Raw genomic sequence first — 19,568 nt, forward strand, 5'->3', positions numbered from 1 at the left:
ACTAAGCAGGCTGGGAATTATTGGCCTAAAGGCTGTGATTTGGATGCTCTAGTCCCCCGACTCCTTGGGAAAAGTGCTTTCAACTTTTCCCCCCAAACACTCATTAAACCTACGGAGATTGGCAACAGCATCAACGCCAAGGAGAAAGCCCTGCCCTAGAGTTGGAAGATACAGGTTCTAGTCCCATCTCTGGAACTAACAAAGTCAGTGGCCTTGGCCATGTCACATAACCTCCCATGTCACCTCAACTGTGACATGAGGAGGTTGGACTGGTAAAGAAGTAAGCTTAGGTTCTATGGCTCTCCTGCTCTTCCGTGTCGCCTACATAAACATTCCTCCAGTGACCAATCTGGTACTTGCCGCAGCCTCTACTTTTACATGGAACAAGGCTGTCACCTCGGAGTTCCACAAAGTGTGGGTAAATGCAGGTACATATGGCACATATTCGATTGGGCAAATGGGATTTTTATTACCTAATGAGTTTAAAATCCATTTGCAGGCTAGACGGGGAAGGCCCTCTTCCTCCATCCCATTCTTTTTTTTTTTTTCTTTAAGATTGATTTATTTGAGAGAGAGAGCAGGATGGGGAGGGGCAGAGGGAGAGGGAGGGTTAATTTCAAGCAGACTCCCCACTGAAAGAGGAGTGTGACACAGGGCTCCATCCCACGACCCTGAGGCCATGACCTGAGCTGAAATCAAGAGTTGGACGCTTAACCGACTGAGCCACCCAGGTGCCCCCATCCCATCCCATTCTTGCCTCCATTCTTGCCCACTGGCCCCTCACCATCTCCCCCTGCCCAGTGGTGGTCTTTTCCTCATTCTGCCTGACCAGTGGAAGCTGCCTGAGGAAGCTGAGTTCTGCCATCCTAACTGGAGCTGCCCTGGTTCACCTTGCTGCACCTGCCAGATGCCTTCTGCAGCCTCCCAGGTAGTTAATGATCTCCCCTTGGGCAGAAGAGCCCTTTAATAATTTACCAGAGTAGATAAAGAAAAAAGCATAGTTCTCTACTTGGAGACCAATTAGGCTGGCAATTCAGACAGTATGGATGGGGTTAAGATTGACTTCAAGTTCAAACCCACGTTTTTTGTATAGGAATCCTGCCTTATAACTATGTATATAAAGTCTTATCAGAACCCTCATTCAGATACTTAAACTCTCCAGCCGTGCTGGATGAGCAGCACTTTAGGGCTCCTTCACTTCGCAGGAGAATTAGCTATATTAAAAAAAACAAAAAAACAAAAAAACCAATACCACCAACAAAATACCCTGGGACAAAACAAGATAAACATTTAAGGAACTCTAGAGAAAGAAAAGTTATTTTGCATTTTCTGACTTCTTGGGTTCTTTATTAGAATTTGAGAAAAATTTTTTTGCCAGGAATTATATATTTCATTGAGTCAAAAGTACAGACTTTGAGAGACAGCATGGTACAGTGGTAAAAAAACACATGCTTTGGAATGAGAAACCTAGGTTGAAATCTTACCTTCAACTACATGTGAAACCTTGAGGAACTTACTGAGATTCTCTGAACCTCACTTATCTCTAAAATGAAAGTAATAATTCTGTCCTTGGGATATTTTTCATGAATCGTAAATATGAAAAGAATCACCTGGCACACAGTAGACAATAAATGATGTATCCTCCTCCTCATCATCAGGCTTGCCTATATCCAGAAAAAGTTGGGATTCTGTAAAGAGAAAAAAATACTCCCTCTTAAAAGTGTAACAGTGAAATTTAATAAGGATAAATAGAGTAGACTGTAAGACTGGTGGCCCCCAAGGAATCACACATCATGGTACCCAAGACCTTGTGCAGTTCCCTCCCACACTGACTCTGGGTTTGACCATGTGACTTGTTTTGGCCAATGAGGCCTTAGTAAGTGTGAAGTACTCACGGGCTTGCTAAGTGCTTGCACACTGGGACTGTCCTCATGGAACATCTCCTCTTAGTAGCCAGCTATTTGGCTATAAAGAAGCTCAGGCTAAATTACTGAATGATGAGACACCGCAAGAAGAGAGACCGAGGGGATGAGAGGCCATCTTGGACATTTCAGCCCCAGCCCAAGCTCCTGGCTCAGTGAGTCACTGCATGAATAACCACCAAGCTGCACCCAGTCAACAAACAAAATCGTGACAAATAATAAATCCTTGTTGTTGTAAGCCACCAAATTTTGGAAGGGTTTGTTACACAAATGCCAGATCCTAAATTTACATTAAGGAAAGTCAATAATACAAGTAGAAGTGGCAGATCATCCTTATAGAGGTCATATGAAATAGACCATGAGATTTCAGTTAATAATTGTTATATTAGTAAGTATTGACATACTGCTAAGAAATTAAATGCAAGCTGAACGTGCTTTCGTTAAACAAATGAATTGGTTAATTGACTGCACAGTTATTAAGTGTGTGCTGGTTACCAGGCTTTGTGCTGGTGTCTGGGGATACTAAGAAAGTTAAGACCCAATTCTCCTGTACCATATTGTCTCTTGGATTCTGAAATTTAAGTCTGTACTTGTGTTGGAGGCTGGGAAGACAAGAGAGTAAGTGCTCATGGTTTAGTAGGGAAGGTGGATTTGTAAATAAAAGTGCACTTAGATTCCTTAAGGGAGCTGATAGACTTCCTGGCATTGGCACTCAGGGAAGATCTAGAGGGCCCTGTGAACCCACCAATATCCTGTTTTTAGAGGGGCCTTGACAAACTCCAATGTATCTGGAAGCAAGCAACCAGGGAACGAAGGCCTGAAGACTAGACCATGTGAGGAATAATTGTACCCACTATAAATGTTTATCTAAGGGGAAAAAACAGAAAAAGAAGAAAAGAAAAGAAAGGCTGGGAGTGCAGCCTGGGGATGAAACACATAATTCAGAGGACTTAAAAATATGTGGAAGAGGATTAAATTCATTCTGAGCACTGCCAGGAGGAGAACCATTAACAGTTACTAAAAGTTATAGGGATATGGATTTCAAGTTAATATTCAGAAGAACAGCTAACACTTCTGGAGCATGAACTACAGAAAGAGGCAGAGCAGATACCATCTCTGTCCGTGAGAAAGGCTCAGGTCACTTCTTGCCAAGGACGTGAGGAAAGAGTTCTGGGGGGTGGGTAGAGCCAGGAACCTCCAAGTCTCTCCCAAGTGTAGGGTCCCCCAGTTCACCTCTGGAGTTCTATTATTTTTATTCTGACTGAATAGTATTAAATAGAACAGATGACACCTGCCCACCAGTAGTGAGTGGGAGAACTGTCTGTCCACCAATGATGACAGGAGACTGAGCCCAGAGATTAGGAACATGAGAATTCAAGCCTCAGGAACCCATAGCCGCTGCCTCTGATGTCTCTCACCACTTTGAAAGGATCATGAGAACTTGTGTTTTCCGGGGATTATTTATCACACCCTGGGGGCAGACTCAGAGGTGCAGGTCAAGCAAATATGAGCCTGTGGATCTCGCAAGCATGTGGCAGTTTAGGATGAACAAGGGAAGAGAACTAAGCAAGTGTAAGGAAGCCATCTGGCATTTCTGATCGGGTATTACAGTGTCGTGCCAGAACCATCACCAAAGAACCTCACTGGCTCGCTCCTGCTTCTCTCACCCTTTAGACAGCAAACTATAGGGGAGGAGATCTTTTCACAGATGTGGGTCCCATTTCCTGTTGGTGGGTCCTGTAACACCAATAGCACCAGGACTAGAACTACAGGTTCCTAAGTCTGTGGGAAACAGAGGATCTGGGAGGTCAAGTTTAGGATTCCCTAGAGGCTTGAGATGATGGGCCCAGTCTAGGGATGTCTTTCACTTACTGTCACCGACTGTGAGTGGGAAGAAAGGGAGAGATTTGCAGAGTGTCCTCTGACCAACAATTTCCAGGGTCTCCATGCTCTTGCATACCTGTGCCTTTGTATGCACTGTTGTCACTATCCGCCTTGCCCTTTCTCCCTTCCCCTTTTCTACCAAGTCCTGACTTCCAGATTGTACCTCATGTAAAACCTTCTCCAACTCTCTCAGGCTGAGGCAGCCTCACACCTGCATTGTATTATTTGGCACAGCTTACTGTAACTAGACTGTGAGGCCAGAGGCTGAGTCTTGTTCATCTTTTTATTCTCCCAAACAAGTGGCACAGAACCTAGAATGTCTCAGATGCTCAGTACACATGGGTCAAAGGTATGAAGCTCCTTGTTTTCCCTCCCCACACGGGTGGCATGCTCACGTGGGCTCTGTCCTGTGCGGGGCACGTGACTGCGTCATATGTACGCTCACGCATGCTCTCTTCTGTGCCGGCTATGTGCCTGCATCATGCGTGCGCTCACGCGGGCTCTGTTCTCTGCCGGCTCTGTGCCTGCGTCATTCGGGCGCTTACGTTCTCTGTTCTGTGCGGGGCACGTGCCTGCGTCATCCGTGCGCTCACGCGTGCTCTGTTCTGTGCCGGGTATGTGCCTGCGTCATGCCTGCCCTCACGCGTGCTCTGTTCTGTGCGGGGCACGCGCCTGCGTCATCCGTGCGCTCACGCGTGCTCTCTTCTGTGCGGGGCACGCGCCTGCGTCATGCGTGCGCTCACGCGTGATCTGTTTTGTGCGGGGCACGCACTTGCGTTATCGCTGTGGCCCATCTCTCTGAAGTTGGAATGCAACTTTCTGGTCAGAAATAACTTCATTCTAAAGTAAACGAAACAAAGGAAAATGTGGTTTCCATTTGCTCTCTCCACGACAGGGAAGCCCTGGCACCTGGGGGAGGGGGTTGGTCTGACTGGGACCGCCTGAGCGGACCAGGAACCCTCAAGGGAGAGAGGCTGGTCATAGCAAAAACGCTTCAAGCCACTGACCCAGCACAAAGACTCTACTGTGGGGAAACTCAACATAAGGGTGTGTGCCTTGCTCTACGGGAATGCGATACACAAAATACAAAGTCATAAAATAGATAAACCTGGGATGGTTATTGACTTTACAAGAGAACTTGCCAGCAGGTTCCTCTAAATAGGCGGCTCCCACAGTCCACTTAAACTGTGATTTTATTTTCAGAAGTTTGATATTACACACCGGTTTTCAGGAGAAACATAAATAGGTCCCCGAGGAGCCTGGCGTCGCAGTGTGTCTGGCCAGCAGCTCCTTGACCAGGCCTTGAGGTGAGCAGGCCTTGAGCTGCGGTGAGTGCTAGAGGAGCTCCCTCCATGTCTGCTCACTGAGTCCAGGTGTTTGCGTTAGGTGCGATAGGAAGAAGCAGACCCAATCTGGACCTTCTTACCTCTCCTTGAGTGCACTGATAGAATGCTCAGCACCCTTTCCTGTAAGGGGGACATAGAATTTGTAGCAGCTACTCATTCATTCATTCATTCACTCAAGAATGTTTACGATGGGGTGCCTGGGTGGCTCAGTTGGTTAAGCGACTGCCTTCGGCTCAGGTCATGATCCTGGAGTCCTGGGATCGAGTCCCACATCGGGCTCCCTGCTCAGCGGGGAGTCTGCTTCTCCCTCTGACCCTCCTCCCTCTCATGCTCTCTCTCTCTCATTCTCTCTCTCTCAAATAAATAAATAAAATCTTTAAAAAAAAAAAAAAAAAAGAATGTTTACGATGTACTTTCTATGTGCATGACACCGTGCTAGACACAGCAGAGAAGACTGTAAGATGCGTTCCTGTCCTCTCCGAACTCAGTCCAGTTGAGAGATGAGCCCTTGGATGTCATTGGTTCTAGAAAGGACATATTTTTACCCTTTAACATCTCTGAAATCAAGATGCATTTTACTGCAGGTGGTATGACATAGTTGGCCATATTTGGATGGATTTTTCTTGGTGGTGTGGAAAATGGTAGTGTATCTTAACAATCATCAAAGTCTTAGATGATATAGGGTATATGAAAGTGCTAAGTAATGGTTTAATGCCATAGGACTCCAAGTGGGATTTGATATTTGAAGGATAAAATTGGGCCCCTATGTGAATACACCACGTGGATTTCCCTTTGCAGAGAATGTGTATCATAAGTTTAAAATAATGTCCCTTTTCCATAGTTACCCAGGGAAGCTGGGCTAGAGTGGCCTTGTCCTTCCTCCATTCTGGGAGTGAGGAGTGTGTAGCCACCTAGCCCTGATTCCCTTCCATGCCGGTCATGGGAAAACCAGAGGAGCAAAGTAGCAGGAACAGTTGTGGGTAGCAGCCCTTGAGGAATGAGGACCTAGGTTTTGATTCTGTGACTCCTAGACGGCAAGTCCTTACTGAGCTGTACCCAGCACTGTGCCTGGCCTATAATGAACAGGAATTATAAACAACAACTCTGTGTGTGTGTGTGTGAGTATACAATAGACACATTTAAATGTATGTGCAGATATATATCAATGAATGAATTTCTGTTACTGAGGCCAAAAATGCATTACAAAAAAAGTTCGATGTGACTGCTAATCTTGACTTTTTGGCCCCAGTTCAGAACAACTTCTTAGAGCCTGTCTAATGTTACAGGGGATTTCTTCCCTTTCTTTTTTTGGCCTCACCATTCCTCACCCAAAAAAGCAGTGGATCCTGTTGCCGGTGCTGAACGATTGCCATGTTCCATTTATTTCAATGGCTAGGTTCCCACAGCATGCCAAGAGATCTGGTCTCCAGCATCTGGGGGCATAAAGTGAACGTACAGCTGCTAGGCAGGTGACCGTGACGGTGACTGGGGGGGCTAAACACGTCCTTAGGAGCATATGCAGATACCCGGAATGGTGTAGACCAAATGCGTGGACATAATGAAATCATCCAAATCCTCTAATTCAGCTATCATTGATGTAGCACATGAAGACTGTGAATTACTTATTAATACTCGCCCATACAGAATGTGAAGACCCTTGGCTGTCTAGTTAATGCCTTTTCTTGACATTCACGTTGTGAGCGCCATTATGATAGTTCGCTCGAGTCTGCAGGAATAGATGAGGTTATGGAGCCAGCATGGAGCTGTCCCCGTGGCCTTTTGTTTACATGTCACACTATTGCCGACTTTAAACTCCTGCACAACAAAGCTGTGCACAGCTAGCGGTAAGTATGAGCATTACCCTGGGAGGAACCGGAAGCCATTAAGGGGCTGGCCTCCTACAAGAATCTGACCTGTGGCACAAACACAGGAGCGTCAGGTGGCAGTAACCAAGTTTTCCAGGCCGCTTCTCTCTGGGCTTTTTGCCTTTGCCACTGGGTCCAAGTCGTCACTGGGGCAGCCTTGGGTGACCCACCAGTGATCCTGTCATATTGAGGCTGCCATGTGGAGAAGCAGACGGCTGTTCTCTCCTGCTGGTATGGTGCAGTGGCTGCACGCCACCGTTTCCAGCTCCTATCTGGGGGTGTCAGTGCTAATTCACGCTCTGCAGGCCAGCAGCTCTGATTACTGGAGCAGCGGGGGATTTCCAGTGCTAACTCTCATGGAAGGAACAGGCCTGTCCCCATCACCAGGGCATGTCTCCGACAGGTCCCTGCTGAGGGCTGCTTTTCCTCCTATCAGCCATCAAGTGCAAAAGTGAAAATGCAAAAAGGCTTTTACTACTCAGGTCTTGTCTGAGGCTATAAATTTGCTGACTTTGATAGTATTCCTAGGCTTCACATAATTTGGTGTTTTTCAATTTGGGACATAATTCCAAAGAGCAAACTCCTATTCATCCTTCAGAACTCTGCTCAGCTATTTTGTCCTCTGTGAAGCTTCCTCTGACTACCCTCTATATTCCCATATTCCTGAGTTTTTTGGCATGGTTACAATGCACCAGAATTATTTGTATATATTGCTATCTCTGCTAGATGTGACATCCTTAAGGCTAGAGGCCATGTCTCTTTACTTCCTTGTTTGTCACCCCATGTCTGGCTGGCCCATGGCCTATCAAGTGCTATATACTTAGTAATGTTACATAAATAACTGAAAGTTTTACTCCTGCCAAATATTTGTTTGTTGGTTTATTCACTCACATCTAAAAGTACTTTCTTCTCCTTTGGAAGTGGTTATTGCAATGCTATTTATAAAGCCCATAGACATCAAAAAGGATGATTTTAGCTATAAGTGACATTTGGCTTAACAAAAATGGCTTAAACAATAGGAGATTTATCATCACACCAAACAAGAGATCTGGCTGTCAGGTGAGGCCAGGGTTGGGTGATTCAGCAGCTTAGTGATCTCTTCAGAGACTCAGGGGCTTTTCACCTTTCTGCTTTGGCATCGTCAGTGTGTCAATGACGCCTCCTTCCTGGGCTCAAGAGGAGTGATGTCCAGCAAAGAGGAAAGGCATTTCCTCTTCCAGTCTCCTTTTATTATCAAGGACCCCTTTCTCAGAACCTTTCCCTACCCCCACAAGATTGGTGAATCACCTCTTAGGACCTCTCACTGATAAGGGAAGAAGGCTCAAGCTGGCTGAAGCCAGGCCTGATGCCAACCCTGGCATTAGAGTGGAGACAGGATTTCCTTTGTCAATGGGAGAGAGAACACCTGAACAAAATTGGGGCTCTGGTAGCAAGGAGTCAAGGAAACGGGGGAATGGCTGTTGGATGGGCATCCAGTAGTGTCTGTCACACCAAGTATTTAAATAGATTATGGCACATCAGTAATATAATGAAAGTCTATAAAACCATTATAGCAACTAAGGGAGAACTGCATATATCAACATTAATTGACTTCCAAGGTATGGTAAATGTAAAGCTCTATGTATGGTCTAATCTTTTTTTAATACATGCAAGTTAGGTACTCCCCCATATCTGTGAATAATGCACACAACGCACTTAAAAGTAGCTTTGTGTATGCGTGTGTGAGCACAGGCACATGCGTTTACTAAAGGGGAATGCTTACTAGGAACCTTCATTTTTGACCTTCTGTATTTCTTATAATGTTCTTGTATAAGTACGCCTTCCTCTTGTTAAGAAAAACCCCAAGACATTAAAGAGAACACTGTAAATAGCTAAGTATCATTCTGAATGAAGTCAATTAAAAGACGTGGGCTCCTTTCCAAGAACAAACTAATTTGGAATATAGGAAGGACCTCTATGAAAGTTTTGCTCATGAGCCCAGAATTTAAACTCCCTCCATGAATGAGCAACTTTTTTTTTTTTAGCTAGCAAATCTCCTTAATGGAAGATCCAAATTTTTACCACGTTGAATCATTCTCTGTTTGCTGGAGAAGGGCGTCATCCTTGCTATGGGATGCCGACGGTGCTGACTCGCCTATAGAAAAATCCATTGGCAGGAGTCTTCCCAGGAGCCACGTTGACACCAAGAACCAGCCAAACCTCCCTGTAGCCCAAGTGCTTCCCTGTGTCCAAATGCATCTGTCAGAGATCAGCTGGGAGAATAAATCCTCTGAGGTCTACCTTCCACTCTGCTCCTGGCTAACTAGCTATAACGACCTAGACAAGTTCTCAGTCTCTCTGGAGTTTATTGAATGTCTCTGGAAAACGAGTATTATTTATGTGACAGCCCTTGAAGGAAGGACTTAGCGTCGTTTAAAAAAAAAAAAATTCTAAAGCAAACTCACAGCTATCTGTTGTGATTCCCCTCTGAAGGCTCTTTGGTTACTACAAAAATAGATGGTTAGATTCAGTGGCGGTTCAGGATGCAGTGTTTATCTTTGATCAACTTATCCAGTGTCTGTTGGAAAATGTGACATGATATTATAAATGGAATAGGTGTATACTTCTACTCAAAAATACACAAACTGTTATTGTACAAGGAAGCTGGGAAGTGAGGCCATGTTTACAGCCCCACAGCCATTTGAAATATGAATGCAGTGGTCTCTATTCTTTCCTGGGCTTATGACACAGTGTTTCCATGCCAAAAATTATTTTTCTAAGCACTCTCATAGTAAAAGTAGTGCTCTAGGTTGTGCCATTTTAAGAAAGAACGTGAGTTTTTAGAGATCATCTCTTCCTGCCCTTCTACTCCCCCAGCCACCCACATACACACACGTGTCTCTTCTCCTTCAGTCTGTGCCAGTGAATGGCAGAGCACACGCTCTGAGGAAGCTGTAACTCAGCTCCCACCACGTAGCAACCGTCAGTCCACTGCTGCCAGATCTATGAAATTTTCAAAAGAAGCCAGAAATTTGGACTTCTCAGAAAACTTCTCAGCTTTCAAATCTTGGCCAGATCTCAGTTTTTATAAACCCTGTGCCGGTTGAACAAAACATGTCTATTAGCCCAATCCTGCCCAAGCCCCCAGCCTGGGAACTCTGCCCTGGGGCGTTGTAGAACACATTTGCTTTCTCTTCTCCATAAAGATCTAGAGATGTTGGAAGATAGTTCTGATACCCCTTTCAATTTATTCTTAGTTGGTACTCATTCATTGACAAAACTCTTCAAGGTTAAACAGTCAGTCACAATACAGTGGTGTCTGTGCTACGGTGAGGAGCTGCGTAAGGGGCCAGAGGAAGGAGTACTATTTGTCTTGGGGTGTGTGCAGGTGATGGGTTCTGTCCTGCTGTGTCCATGCAGAGTTAGACAAAGCCTTTCTCTAGAGCTCTTATAAGGATCTCTCTCCTCTCCCCCCAACCCTGTAGCCATCTCGACTAAAGTAGATCCTGCCAGCTCTGTAAGGAGCTTGGGGTCAGTGTGCCAGGAGCGTTTCTGAGATGCCCACGAATCTGGTTGATGCAAAATAAATGCTGACACCCTTCCCCACACATGCACAAGCACAATGACAGGCCTGGGGGCATCTTGGGTATAACTAGCAAAGCTTTTGTTTTTTCTGATTCTGCTCAAATTCATTCCATTTTAGAGAGTGGACATGAGTTTCTTGCCCCCAAAAGGTTCTACTACATAGGTATTATGATGGCTAATTTTATGTGTCATCTTTACTAGGCTATGATGGTCATTTGTTTGGTCAAACACGAGTCTACATGTGCCGTAATGGTATCTTATTTTTAATTTTTTTTAAAAGATTTTATTTCTTTGTCAGAGAGATAGAGAGGGAGAGAGCAAGCACAAGCAGGGGGAGCAGCAGGCAGAGGGAGAAGCAGGCTTCCTGCTGAGCAAGGGGCCCGATGCAGGACTCAATCCCAGGACCCTGGGATCATGTCCTGAGCCAAAGGCAGACGCTTAACCGACTGAGCCACCCAGGTGTCCCGCCGTGATGGTATTTTAAAGATGTGATTGACTTTGAGTAAAGCAGGTTACCCTCCATTATGTGGGTGGGCCTCATCTAATGAGTTGAAGGCCTTAAGAGAAAAGACTGAGGTTTCCCAAAGAAGAAGGAATCTGGCCTCAAGACTGGACAATAGAAACCCTGCCTTGTTTCCAGCCTTCCTGGCCTGACCTATAGATTTAACTTTTACCTGAATTTCCAATCCTGCTGGCTTCCCCTAAGGATTCTGGGCTTGCCAGCCCCCATAATCCCATGAACCAATTCCTTAAAATAAATCCCTCTTTCTCTTTCTCTTTGTGTTTGTGTGTGTGTGTGTATACACACATACATATATCCTATTGGTTCTCTTTCTCTAGAGAACCCTAATGTGGGTACCCTCTTCATGATACTTCTGAACCCAAAGCAAAAAATACAAGCAGCTTCAAATACTAACGGTCTATAAGACTCCAAACCCAGGTAGTGCAGATGTCTTTGACTTCTCTTAATGGCTGAGATGAGGAGGATATCATGAATTATTTCAGAAATTTCCAACTCAAGCACCAAGGCCTTTGAATAGTTTCCAACCTGTTTATCTTTGAAAACACTACTGAGGTGACAAGTCCTCCAAGAAGCCCTCTTTCATCCCAGCTTCAAAGAGTTGGTAGCTTTCTCCTCAACCATCCTCTGTACCCTATTATACTTGTTACAACATATTTTGGGCTATGTGGTGTAGACTACTAGTTCTCTCCTCTATAGTAAAAGGCTCTCTGATTTTTAGCTGGTGACGTGGCAGCCCAGCATATGAACTACATTTCCCAGCCTTCCTTGCACCTAGGTGGGGTGATTTAAGGAATGGAGGTCGCACATGGTGAACAAGATAGCGGGAGCTTCGGTCCCTGAAATCTTGGGGCAACACATCAGCCCTGTACTGCCTACCTGGATTTTCACATGAGAGGGAAATAAACCTCTGTGTTCCTCAAGCCATTTTTATTTAGTTTTCTGTTACTTGCAGCTGAACCTAACCTTAACTCATTTTTGCTTATGTGCATGTCTCCTATACCATAAAGTGAAGGAACCCTGCTTCTCTGTCAACTACTGCATAGCACTGTGCCCGGAATATAGTGGTGCCAGACAAGTGTCTACTGACTGGGTATATGAATGCAAGGACAGAGGAATGACTAACAGCTAGGGGAAAGCCCAAGGTGAAGTAGGAAGAACACATTGTGCCAGGGAAGGGGTGCCTTCTAATTCAGCCTCAGTTTAAGACAACATTAATCTAAATTAATGTGCCAGGCACAGTATCAAGTGGTGCTTTGACAGTGGCTAAAAGACAGACAAAAATCTCTCCTCTCATAGAGTCTATTCTAGAAGAGGGAGGCATAATAAATACACAAGAAAATATCAGGGAGTGATGAAAACAAAATTGCTTGATATAATGAACTACTTTAGACTGGGTGGCAAGGGAAGGTCTGAGAAGGTAACATTTATGCCGAGACCTGCATAACAAGAAGAAGCATAAAGGGCACTGAGGCAAGAGGGGCATTTGAGGCAGAGGAACAGCTAGTGCAAAGGCCCTGAGGAAGAACTTAACATGGCTTACTTCAGGGAGAAAAAGGCAAGCGGGATTATGGTGAGGGTGATTGCGAAGAAGTAGGCAGGGCCCAGGACTTGTATGCTAAGTAAGGAGTTGAATGTTATTCCAAGAGTAAAGGGCAGCCATGGAGCCTTAAGCCAAGGATTCACATGCTCTGCTTCACATTTGTAAAGAATCACTCTGGTTCCCATAAGGAAAATGGATTTTTGCAGGAAACCAATGATGTTTGGGTTATGTATTGCTGTGTAACAAACAACACCCAAAACTTAGGGCCTGAAAATAACCACATTAGTTTGCTCAGTATTTTATGGGTCAGGAAATCTGGGAAGGACTCAAGTGGTGTTCCATCTCTGATTCACAAGACAAGCTTCAGCTTGGACAATCTGCTTCCAAGATGGTTCCCTCCTGCACATGTGGTTCCCATGAAGGTACTTCCTGGCCTTTCTCTTTCTCCACATGGCATTGTACTCTCTGGGGCCTATCACTGTGGCATGGGCTTCTCACAGCCTGCTGGTCTTGGGTAGTTATACTTCTTATATGGAAGCTTATTTCTAAGAGAAATGAAGTAGGAGCTTCTAGCCATTGCCACAGTTGGAACTGGCACCAAAGTGCATTGCCTCCTGGGTATTTATTGGTTAAAGCAGTCAAAGAGCCCACGCAGATCCAAGAGGGTGGAAAAATAAACCCCATCTATGCAACAGGGTCACATTGCAGAGGGCAAAGATATTATGTGGGGTGGAAGATATTATTGCAGCCACCTTTGGAGAAGACAATATGTCACAAGTGAGGCCATTTCAGTAATTCAGGCAAAAGACGATGATGGCTTAGATTTGGATGTTTGCACTGGACATGTGAAAGGGGCAGATTCAGAATATGTGAGCAGAAGATATGAGAATTGTAAAGCACTAACAAATGCATCCGAGTACTTGTTTAATTGAATTGCACTTTATAAGATTACACGGATGAGTGTTGCCCACCACCAATAAAGTAAGTCACAAATAAGTCTGTTCTATCAATAGGACACATACATCATTGTCATGCTTCACAGTGTGCTTTGTTTTGAAGAATGAGTTATTTAGGGCAGGGATTTAATGAGGCCCAGATATTGGGGCTATACAGGGAGATGAAAGCATGGACCTATAGACTGAGATCCAGGGATGGCCACATCCTGTAACCAAGAGTACTTTAGAGAGGAAAGAGGGCCTAAACATTACATTTTCAGAGGATTCGTAGGGGTGAGTGCATTTGCTCACAGAAAGACCTGAGTGGTGTTCACCTCATGTATTCAGTTGCTCAAGAGACAAAGTTTTTCAGGTATGGAAGTCAATGCACCAAAGAGAGCATATGAAAAAGAATATTTATGGTGACAGATATAGCTGGAAGCTATTGTGCCATTTTAGAACAGGAGAGAACCATATAGAGTCACCCAGTTAATTAATGGCAGAGCTGGTGCTAAAAGACATGTCTCCCAATTCCAGTCTGGGATTCTTTCCCTTGCATCACCTGCCACCTGCCCAGGACACGGCTTAGTTCTGTACTGTGGTTCCTACTGGACCCTTGCTGTTGCTCATCTGACTTACAAATAGTATCCAGAGGGCAGGAGAAGACTGTGAACAAAGCAAATCTAGTCTCTGCTGGAAAGATAACTCTAAAATATACTTTGCTAATTTTGACTCAGTTGCTTCTCTTTGTGAAGTGGACAACACATGTGTTTAAGTGAAAATCATCACAGTGAGACCACTTACTGTGCTGCTAAATGTCCCATAGAATACTTCTTAAAATTCACTGAATTCCTAAGATTCTCAGGTCACCCAAAACAAAAACAAAAAACAGCTCAAGACCACCACGATCTTTTGGATTGGAAAGCCGGAACAACACAAATCTTTGCTGTGCGTGGAGAGGTACATCTATATTATGAGTGCTTGTATTAAATGTAACTTCTGTTTCATATATGCAGGTGCATGGTGTTTGATTTTGTTTTCTCAGTACTTGAAGTAGGCAGAGCTCCATGCCAGGCCTAGATAAAAGTTATATGTTCTATTTTGTATAATTTTATTCTCAACTACTTTGAATTTATTCACTTTTTATAGTTAAATAAAATGGACATAACTTGCATCTATTCATCTTTATTAATTGAGCACTCTTATTTAAATGGAATCAGCATTTATGCATCACTCTTACTATATTTACTACAATACGATTAATGACCCGAAGATCCAGTATTTTCCCATGTCTGGTTTTATTTCGCATTTGAGCTTCTTTGTATACATATTACCTCCCTACACACTTAAAGGATCTATAACATACTACCCTTTGATCTCTATGTAAGAAGCAGTTTGCTAGGCTTCATTGTCGGAGGAAAAGACCTCAGGATTGCTGCCTGGGAATGTGAAAATCTTTCCTGTGAATTTAGATGTCTGTTCAACGAGACTGCACAACAAAAACCTCACACTTTTATTGTTTCACGTGTTAATATTGCACTAAGTTTAACTGCATCCAAGACTGCACTAGGTGGTGTTTCAGTTCCCAAATACCTTAAAATTTGAATGCCTCAGGCAAGAAAAACTGACAACTCAGTAGGTACAAGTTGTCATATTTCAGGCAAGACATTGCCAAAATCAGAAGAGCCTTTGCCCATAGATTTTTACCATCACATTTCTATTAACCTTTATGCATTTCAGTAAGGTTTTAACATAGATGCTTGGGCAGTGCATTTCCGTAGGTCTTCATTAAAGCATCGATATTAAACTGTTTTGAAAAATCACCACGAGCTGTCCCCCTCCTCCTCTTTCAAAGCACTTTCTCGATGCCTAAAAATTCAAGTACTCTCTTAACCAAGTGCAGACTGAAATATTTCACTATGGATTTGAACAAGAGCCAAGAGGGTCGATGAAAGGAAAACTCCTCTATAAAAGGTTTATTGTCAGTGCTTTCTAAAGAGGTGGATTCTTCTAAAACAGGCTACCGACATTTTCACAAACATTGACGCAGCCTTCTCAATCTCTCCTAGACCTAAGATTGAGGTCCTTTTCTTTTAGGAATGCTCTGCATCTAGCCTTTGACCTTCTGGATAGCCAACTCTATCAACTGCTCCCTCCTCCATCAGTATAACGTATATTATAAAAAGGAAAGGGGGGATGGGGTAGCTCGGTCCTCACGCTATTGGAAAAGTACTTGAAATTCCTTGCATTCCTTTGCATTTAACAGCATGTTTACCTAATCACTGGCTTATTAGGATTAACACAAGTCATTGCTTCAAGCTCATTCAGTGAAAACAAACTGACTCCTATAGACTCCCAAGATTTTTTTTTCTCTGATCCCAACTAAGGGTGGATTTTTAAGTAGTTCGCCTACACTTTAGGAGCAATATTGGGAAAATATAAAGTTATAAACAAGTGACCTTTTATAACACATTATCCAACCATACTTAATCTTGCCCATGGATTTAGATATGGGCAGCCTGGGTTATGGACTGTTTTCATTGAAGTTTCTCTCCTCTACCGAGGTGACAAGCCTAATAACCTAGTGATTAAAATGATAAATGACTCTACTATACCCACCATGCAGTGATGGGGTGATGGAGATCCTTTGGCTTTGAATTCTTATGAAAATAAAGCATTATTATTTAAATCACAAATTTAGCTTCAGATTCCTTGTGCTTCCTACAATGCCTCATATTCAATACATGTTTTAAAAAGATCACTTTAAATGCAAAGATTTTTCTCAGCTGAAGATAAAAGCAATCATTGTCTTATTTTTGTAGGTTAGTTCCCTGCTCTTATCCTAAGCTCCTAGAACAGTTCCTGGCACAAAGTCGGCACTCAAGTAGTTCTGTCTGAATGACTGAAAGGATGCACAATAAGCTAGGCTCTTCCCAATGACTCCGGGTAGTCTCTAAAAATACTGAATGCCACACACGCAGGTATTAGGTAAATATTTCTTTATTAAATGATTAATTCCATAAATAAATTCTTTTCACTGAATATAAAATTAAAATCATTTACAAATTATTCCAGTATTACATTTCCCTTCCCTCCCCAAAAGCTACACTTTTGATAAATAAAAACATTCAGTCTTAAAACACCTGATTTCTGTTTGCAGTTTAGAGTGCAGATAGCTGCCTCTCACGGACACTCACAGAGTGTCACCTCCAGGAAGGGATGGAACCCCCTTCCCATTTACTTCTGTCAAAAGATGAAGGCTTTAACTGATCAACTAACCTTTTTTTTTTTTTAAACAACTGTAGAACCGAAAGGAAAAAAAGCCTAGAGAAAAATATGCTTACCAAATAATTTACAAACAGAAAACAGAACGTCATCAACAGCACAAGCTCCAAAATGAAGCAGTAATGTGTGCTCCAATATTATGAAGCGAAGTATTCTCCAATTGTGGCTGCATTAAGTGTCCATCTGCACCAGCACCCTTGGCAGTTTCAAAATACCTTAGTACTACTCACGAATGAGCAGTGCATCCCTTCTACAATGAGTCCCTCACCCCCACCGCCCCCACCCATAGCTCCGTGATTCTGGCCCTCTTCTCCCCAGTTCCGGTCACCCTGGTAGCAATTCCGGAAACCTGGGTAGCAATTAGTCCCTAAATTTGTGAATGTCATTGAACAGCCTGTAGAAGGGAAAGGCCGCCTCATTGGCATGCGGGCAGTTGTAGTTGCACTTGCAGGACTGGATCATCATGACGTTCTTGGAAAACGCCTCCCCGTCTTCGCAGCGGAAGCGCATCTTCACGGTGCGGGTCTGCTGGGGCGTGCAGCACCGGCCGTCCACGCACGAGCCGCAGTACTTGGGCCGGTACTTCTTCACGCTCGAACATCCAGCGTAAGTAAACTTGACAGGTTCGGGGGATTTCTTGGTCTTGCTGCATTTCTTGCCCTTCTGTAAGAGAGGAGCAAGAAGGAAAGTTAGGAACGGGGGTTTCTCGTTCTTGGAAGAGAGGCCCGCATCTCGGCCCAGCTGCCTGCCGGGGAGGGGGCTACCAGCACCCCCACGAACTTACTTTCAGGCTGCCGTACATCGGCAGGCCACAAGGCCGCACTTCACAAATCCGGGTCTCCTTCACCAGGCGACATTCAAGGTTGTCATTGGTGACTCGTGTGGAGATCCCAGTGCCGCAGGTCTTTGAGCACTGGGACCACGAAGTTGTTTGAACGATACATTTCTGGCCGTGTAAAGAAGGGTTGTACAGGATTCGAGGTTCCGTTCCAAAAACTAGAGACAGACAAGAGGACAAATTTCTCAGAGGCACACTGACCCCAGCACGTTCAAGTACTCATTTCTACAAAGCTCCAAACTAGGAATGTGTTTCAGTACAACATCTTTCGGGCTCAGTCTCAGCTTACCTGGGAGCCGCTTCAGGGAGCCACCTTTTCCAACGGCGATTAATTCATTGTTTCTGGTTAACTCCACCTCCGAGGCATCGAAGGCCAGCCCCTTGCCCAGGAGGCCATCCCTGTCGTCCATGGGGTCCTTGGCACCATCCTCGTCACAGACCCACTCCTCACAGCACTGCCCGGTAACTTTGACCAGCCGGGGGTTGGAACAGCCCAAGTTGGGGAGAGAGAGTTCTTGGGGACACAGAGGAATGCAGCCTACAGCGCCGTCGATACATGTGCACTGATGTTTACAGTTGGGCTGGAAACTTTCCCCATTCTGGTAGATTCTGGAGTTATATTCACAGGGTCTGCCCTCTGACTGAGCTGCAAAGAGCACCAAAAGAGAAAGGGAAAAGAGGATAAAGTTAAGATTCCCAACCATGGCCTGAAACGCATACATATTTTCTGCTGTTAAATTCAATTTATGGTAAAGTTCCCTACAATTCCTCGGGGACTCCAGACCAGAACAATAAGTTAGTCAGGAATCACTTTTCCGTATGCGCTTTTCGTTGGGCCCAGACACACTGAATTGCATTCCAGACTGCTGAAATCATGTGCCTTTCTGCCAAGCTACCAACAACAAAGCATCACCATACATGGTCTCAAAATTACTAAACTTCTGGACTACGAGGACTATTATTTTTTTAAAGGGGCCAAACCACAAGCATCTTACCTCTGCAGATCCCCTTCAGAGCGGTGGAACTGGCGCCGAAATTGCATTCCAGCCCCTTGGTGTGGTCGCAGGGCTGCATTTTGCTGCAGTCCTCGTTGAGCTGCTTGGCGCAGACCTTACAGCAGCCGCAGTCGTCCCGGACCAGCCCGACTCCTGGGGCGCACTTGGGCGCCTCCTGGGGGCAGTGGCAGGCGGCGGGGCAGGTGGAGAGCGCCTAGAGGGGGAGAGAAGAGAAGGCACGCGTGAGACTCGGCGCGGTTCGCAGAGGAGCCCAGGGAAGGGAGGGAGGTGGAGGAGTTCCTCCGACCCTGTCCGCACGGGGTCTCTGATCCTGTCCACCCGGCCAGTCCGGGCGGCTGCGTCTGCCAGCAAGGCCCCCGACGCGTCTCCGGGGGGGGGGGGCGCCTAAAGAACGCCCCCGAACTTTAGAGTTTAGTTTTCTCTGCTGGGGGCAATCTGGGGAAAGGGGAAGGGCCTGGGAGAGCGGATGGGGAAGCGGAGGCAAAAGAACTCACCAGCCTGGCCAAGTGGAGAAGGGTGACGGCGAAGGCGAGCGTCCTGGCCGTGCGGGAGCTCATTGTGGCGCGCAGAGTCCGGACGAGCGCGGAAGCAAAGACGCCGACACACTGGTGCGCAGCGGACGGGGTCGGGTCCCGGGCTCCGGGTGGCGGGAGGCGGGACGGGCTCCGGTCCGGGCGGCGGGGCGGCGGGCCTGGTGGCAGGAGGGCGAGGGCCGGGGTGGCGAGTGGGCTGCAGGCGTCCTTCTGTTGAGGTCCTTCCCGAGGAGGCGCGAAGGGCGCGGGTGCTGCTCGGGGGCGCTCTCGCTCGCGGTCTGCCCCAGCGCCCAGAGCCCGCCTTTTATACGGGCCGG

At 45.4% G+C, this 19,568-nt stretch overlaps 1 protein-coding gene across 1 annotated transcript; it reads right to left on the minus strand.

Moving 5' to 3' along the window:
* Positions 1-16,561: 16,561 nt before the first annotated feature.
* On the minus strand, positions 16,562-19,506 carry CCN1 (cellular communication network factor 1). The gene is made up of 5 exons (XM_032424719.1): positions 19,213-19,506; positions 18,698-18,911; positions 17,992-18,348; positions 17,649-17,860; positions 16,562-17,527 (listed from the first exon to the last, which is right to left on the minus strand). The coding sequence occupies exons 1-5, from the start codon at positions 19,273-19,275 to the stop codon at positions 17,225-17,227; spliced, it is 1,149 nt and encodes a 382-aa protein (XP_032280610.1). The 5' UTR covers positions 19,276-19,506; the 3' UTR covers positions 16,562-17,224.
* Between the last annotated feature and the right edge of the window lie 62 nt (positions 19,507-19,568).

This window comes from Phoca vitulina, unplaced genomic scaffold (assembly GCF_004348235.1).
Source record: "Phoca vitulina isolate PV1807 unplaced genomic scaffold, GSC_HSeal_1.0 scaffold2, whole genome shotgun sequence".
Lineage (NCBI taxonomy): Eukaryota > Metazoa > Chordata > Mammalia > Carnivora > Phocidae > Phoca > Phoca vitulina.

Excerpts from the sequence above, each read along its gene's own strand:
- CCN1 (XM_032424719.1), bottom strand. The coding sequence starts at position 19,275 with ATGAGCTCCCGCACGGCCAGGACGCTCGCCTTCGCCGTCACCCTTCTC. Across the intron at positions 17,861-17,991 it reads CTCCCTGAAGCGGCTCCCAG|TTTTTGGAACGGAACCTCGA; the intron begins GTAAGCTGAGAC and ends GTCTGTCTCTAG. Across the intron at positions 17,528-17,648 it reads CGATGTACGGCAGCCTGAAA|AAGGGCAAGAAATGCAGCAA; the intron begins GTAAGTTCGTGG and ends CCTCTCTTACAG.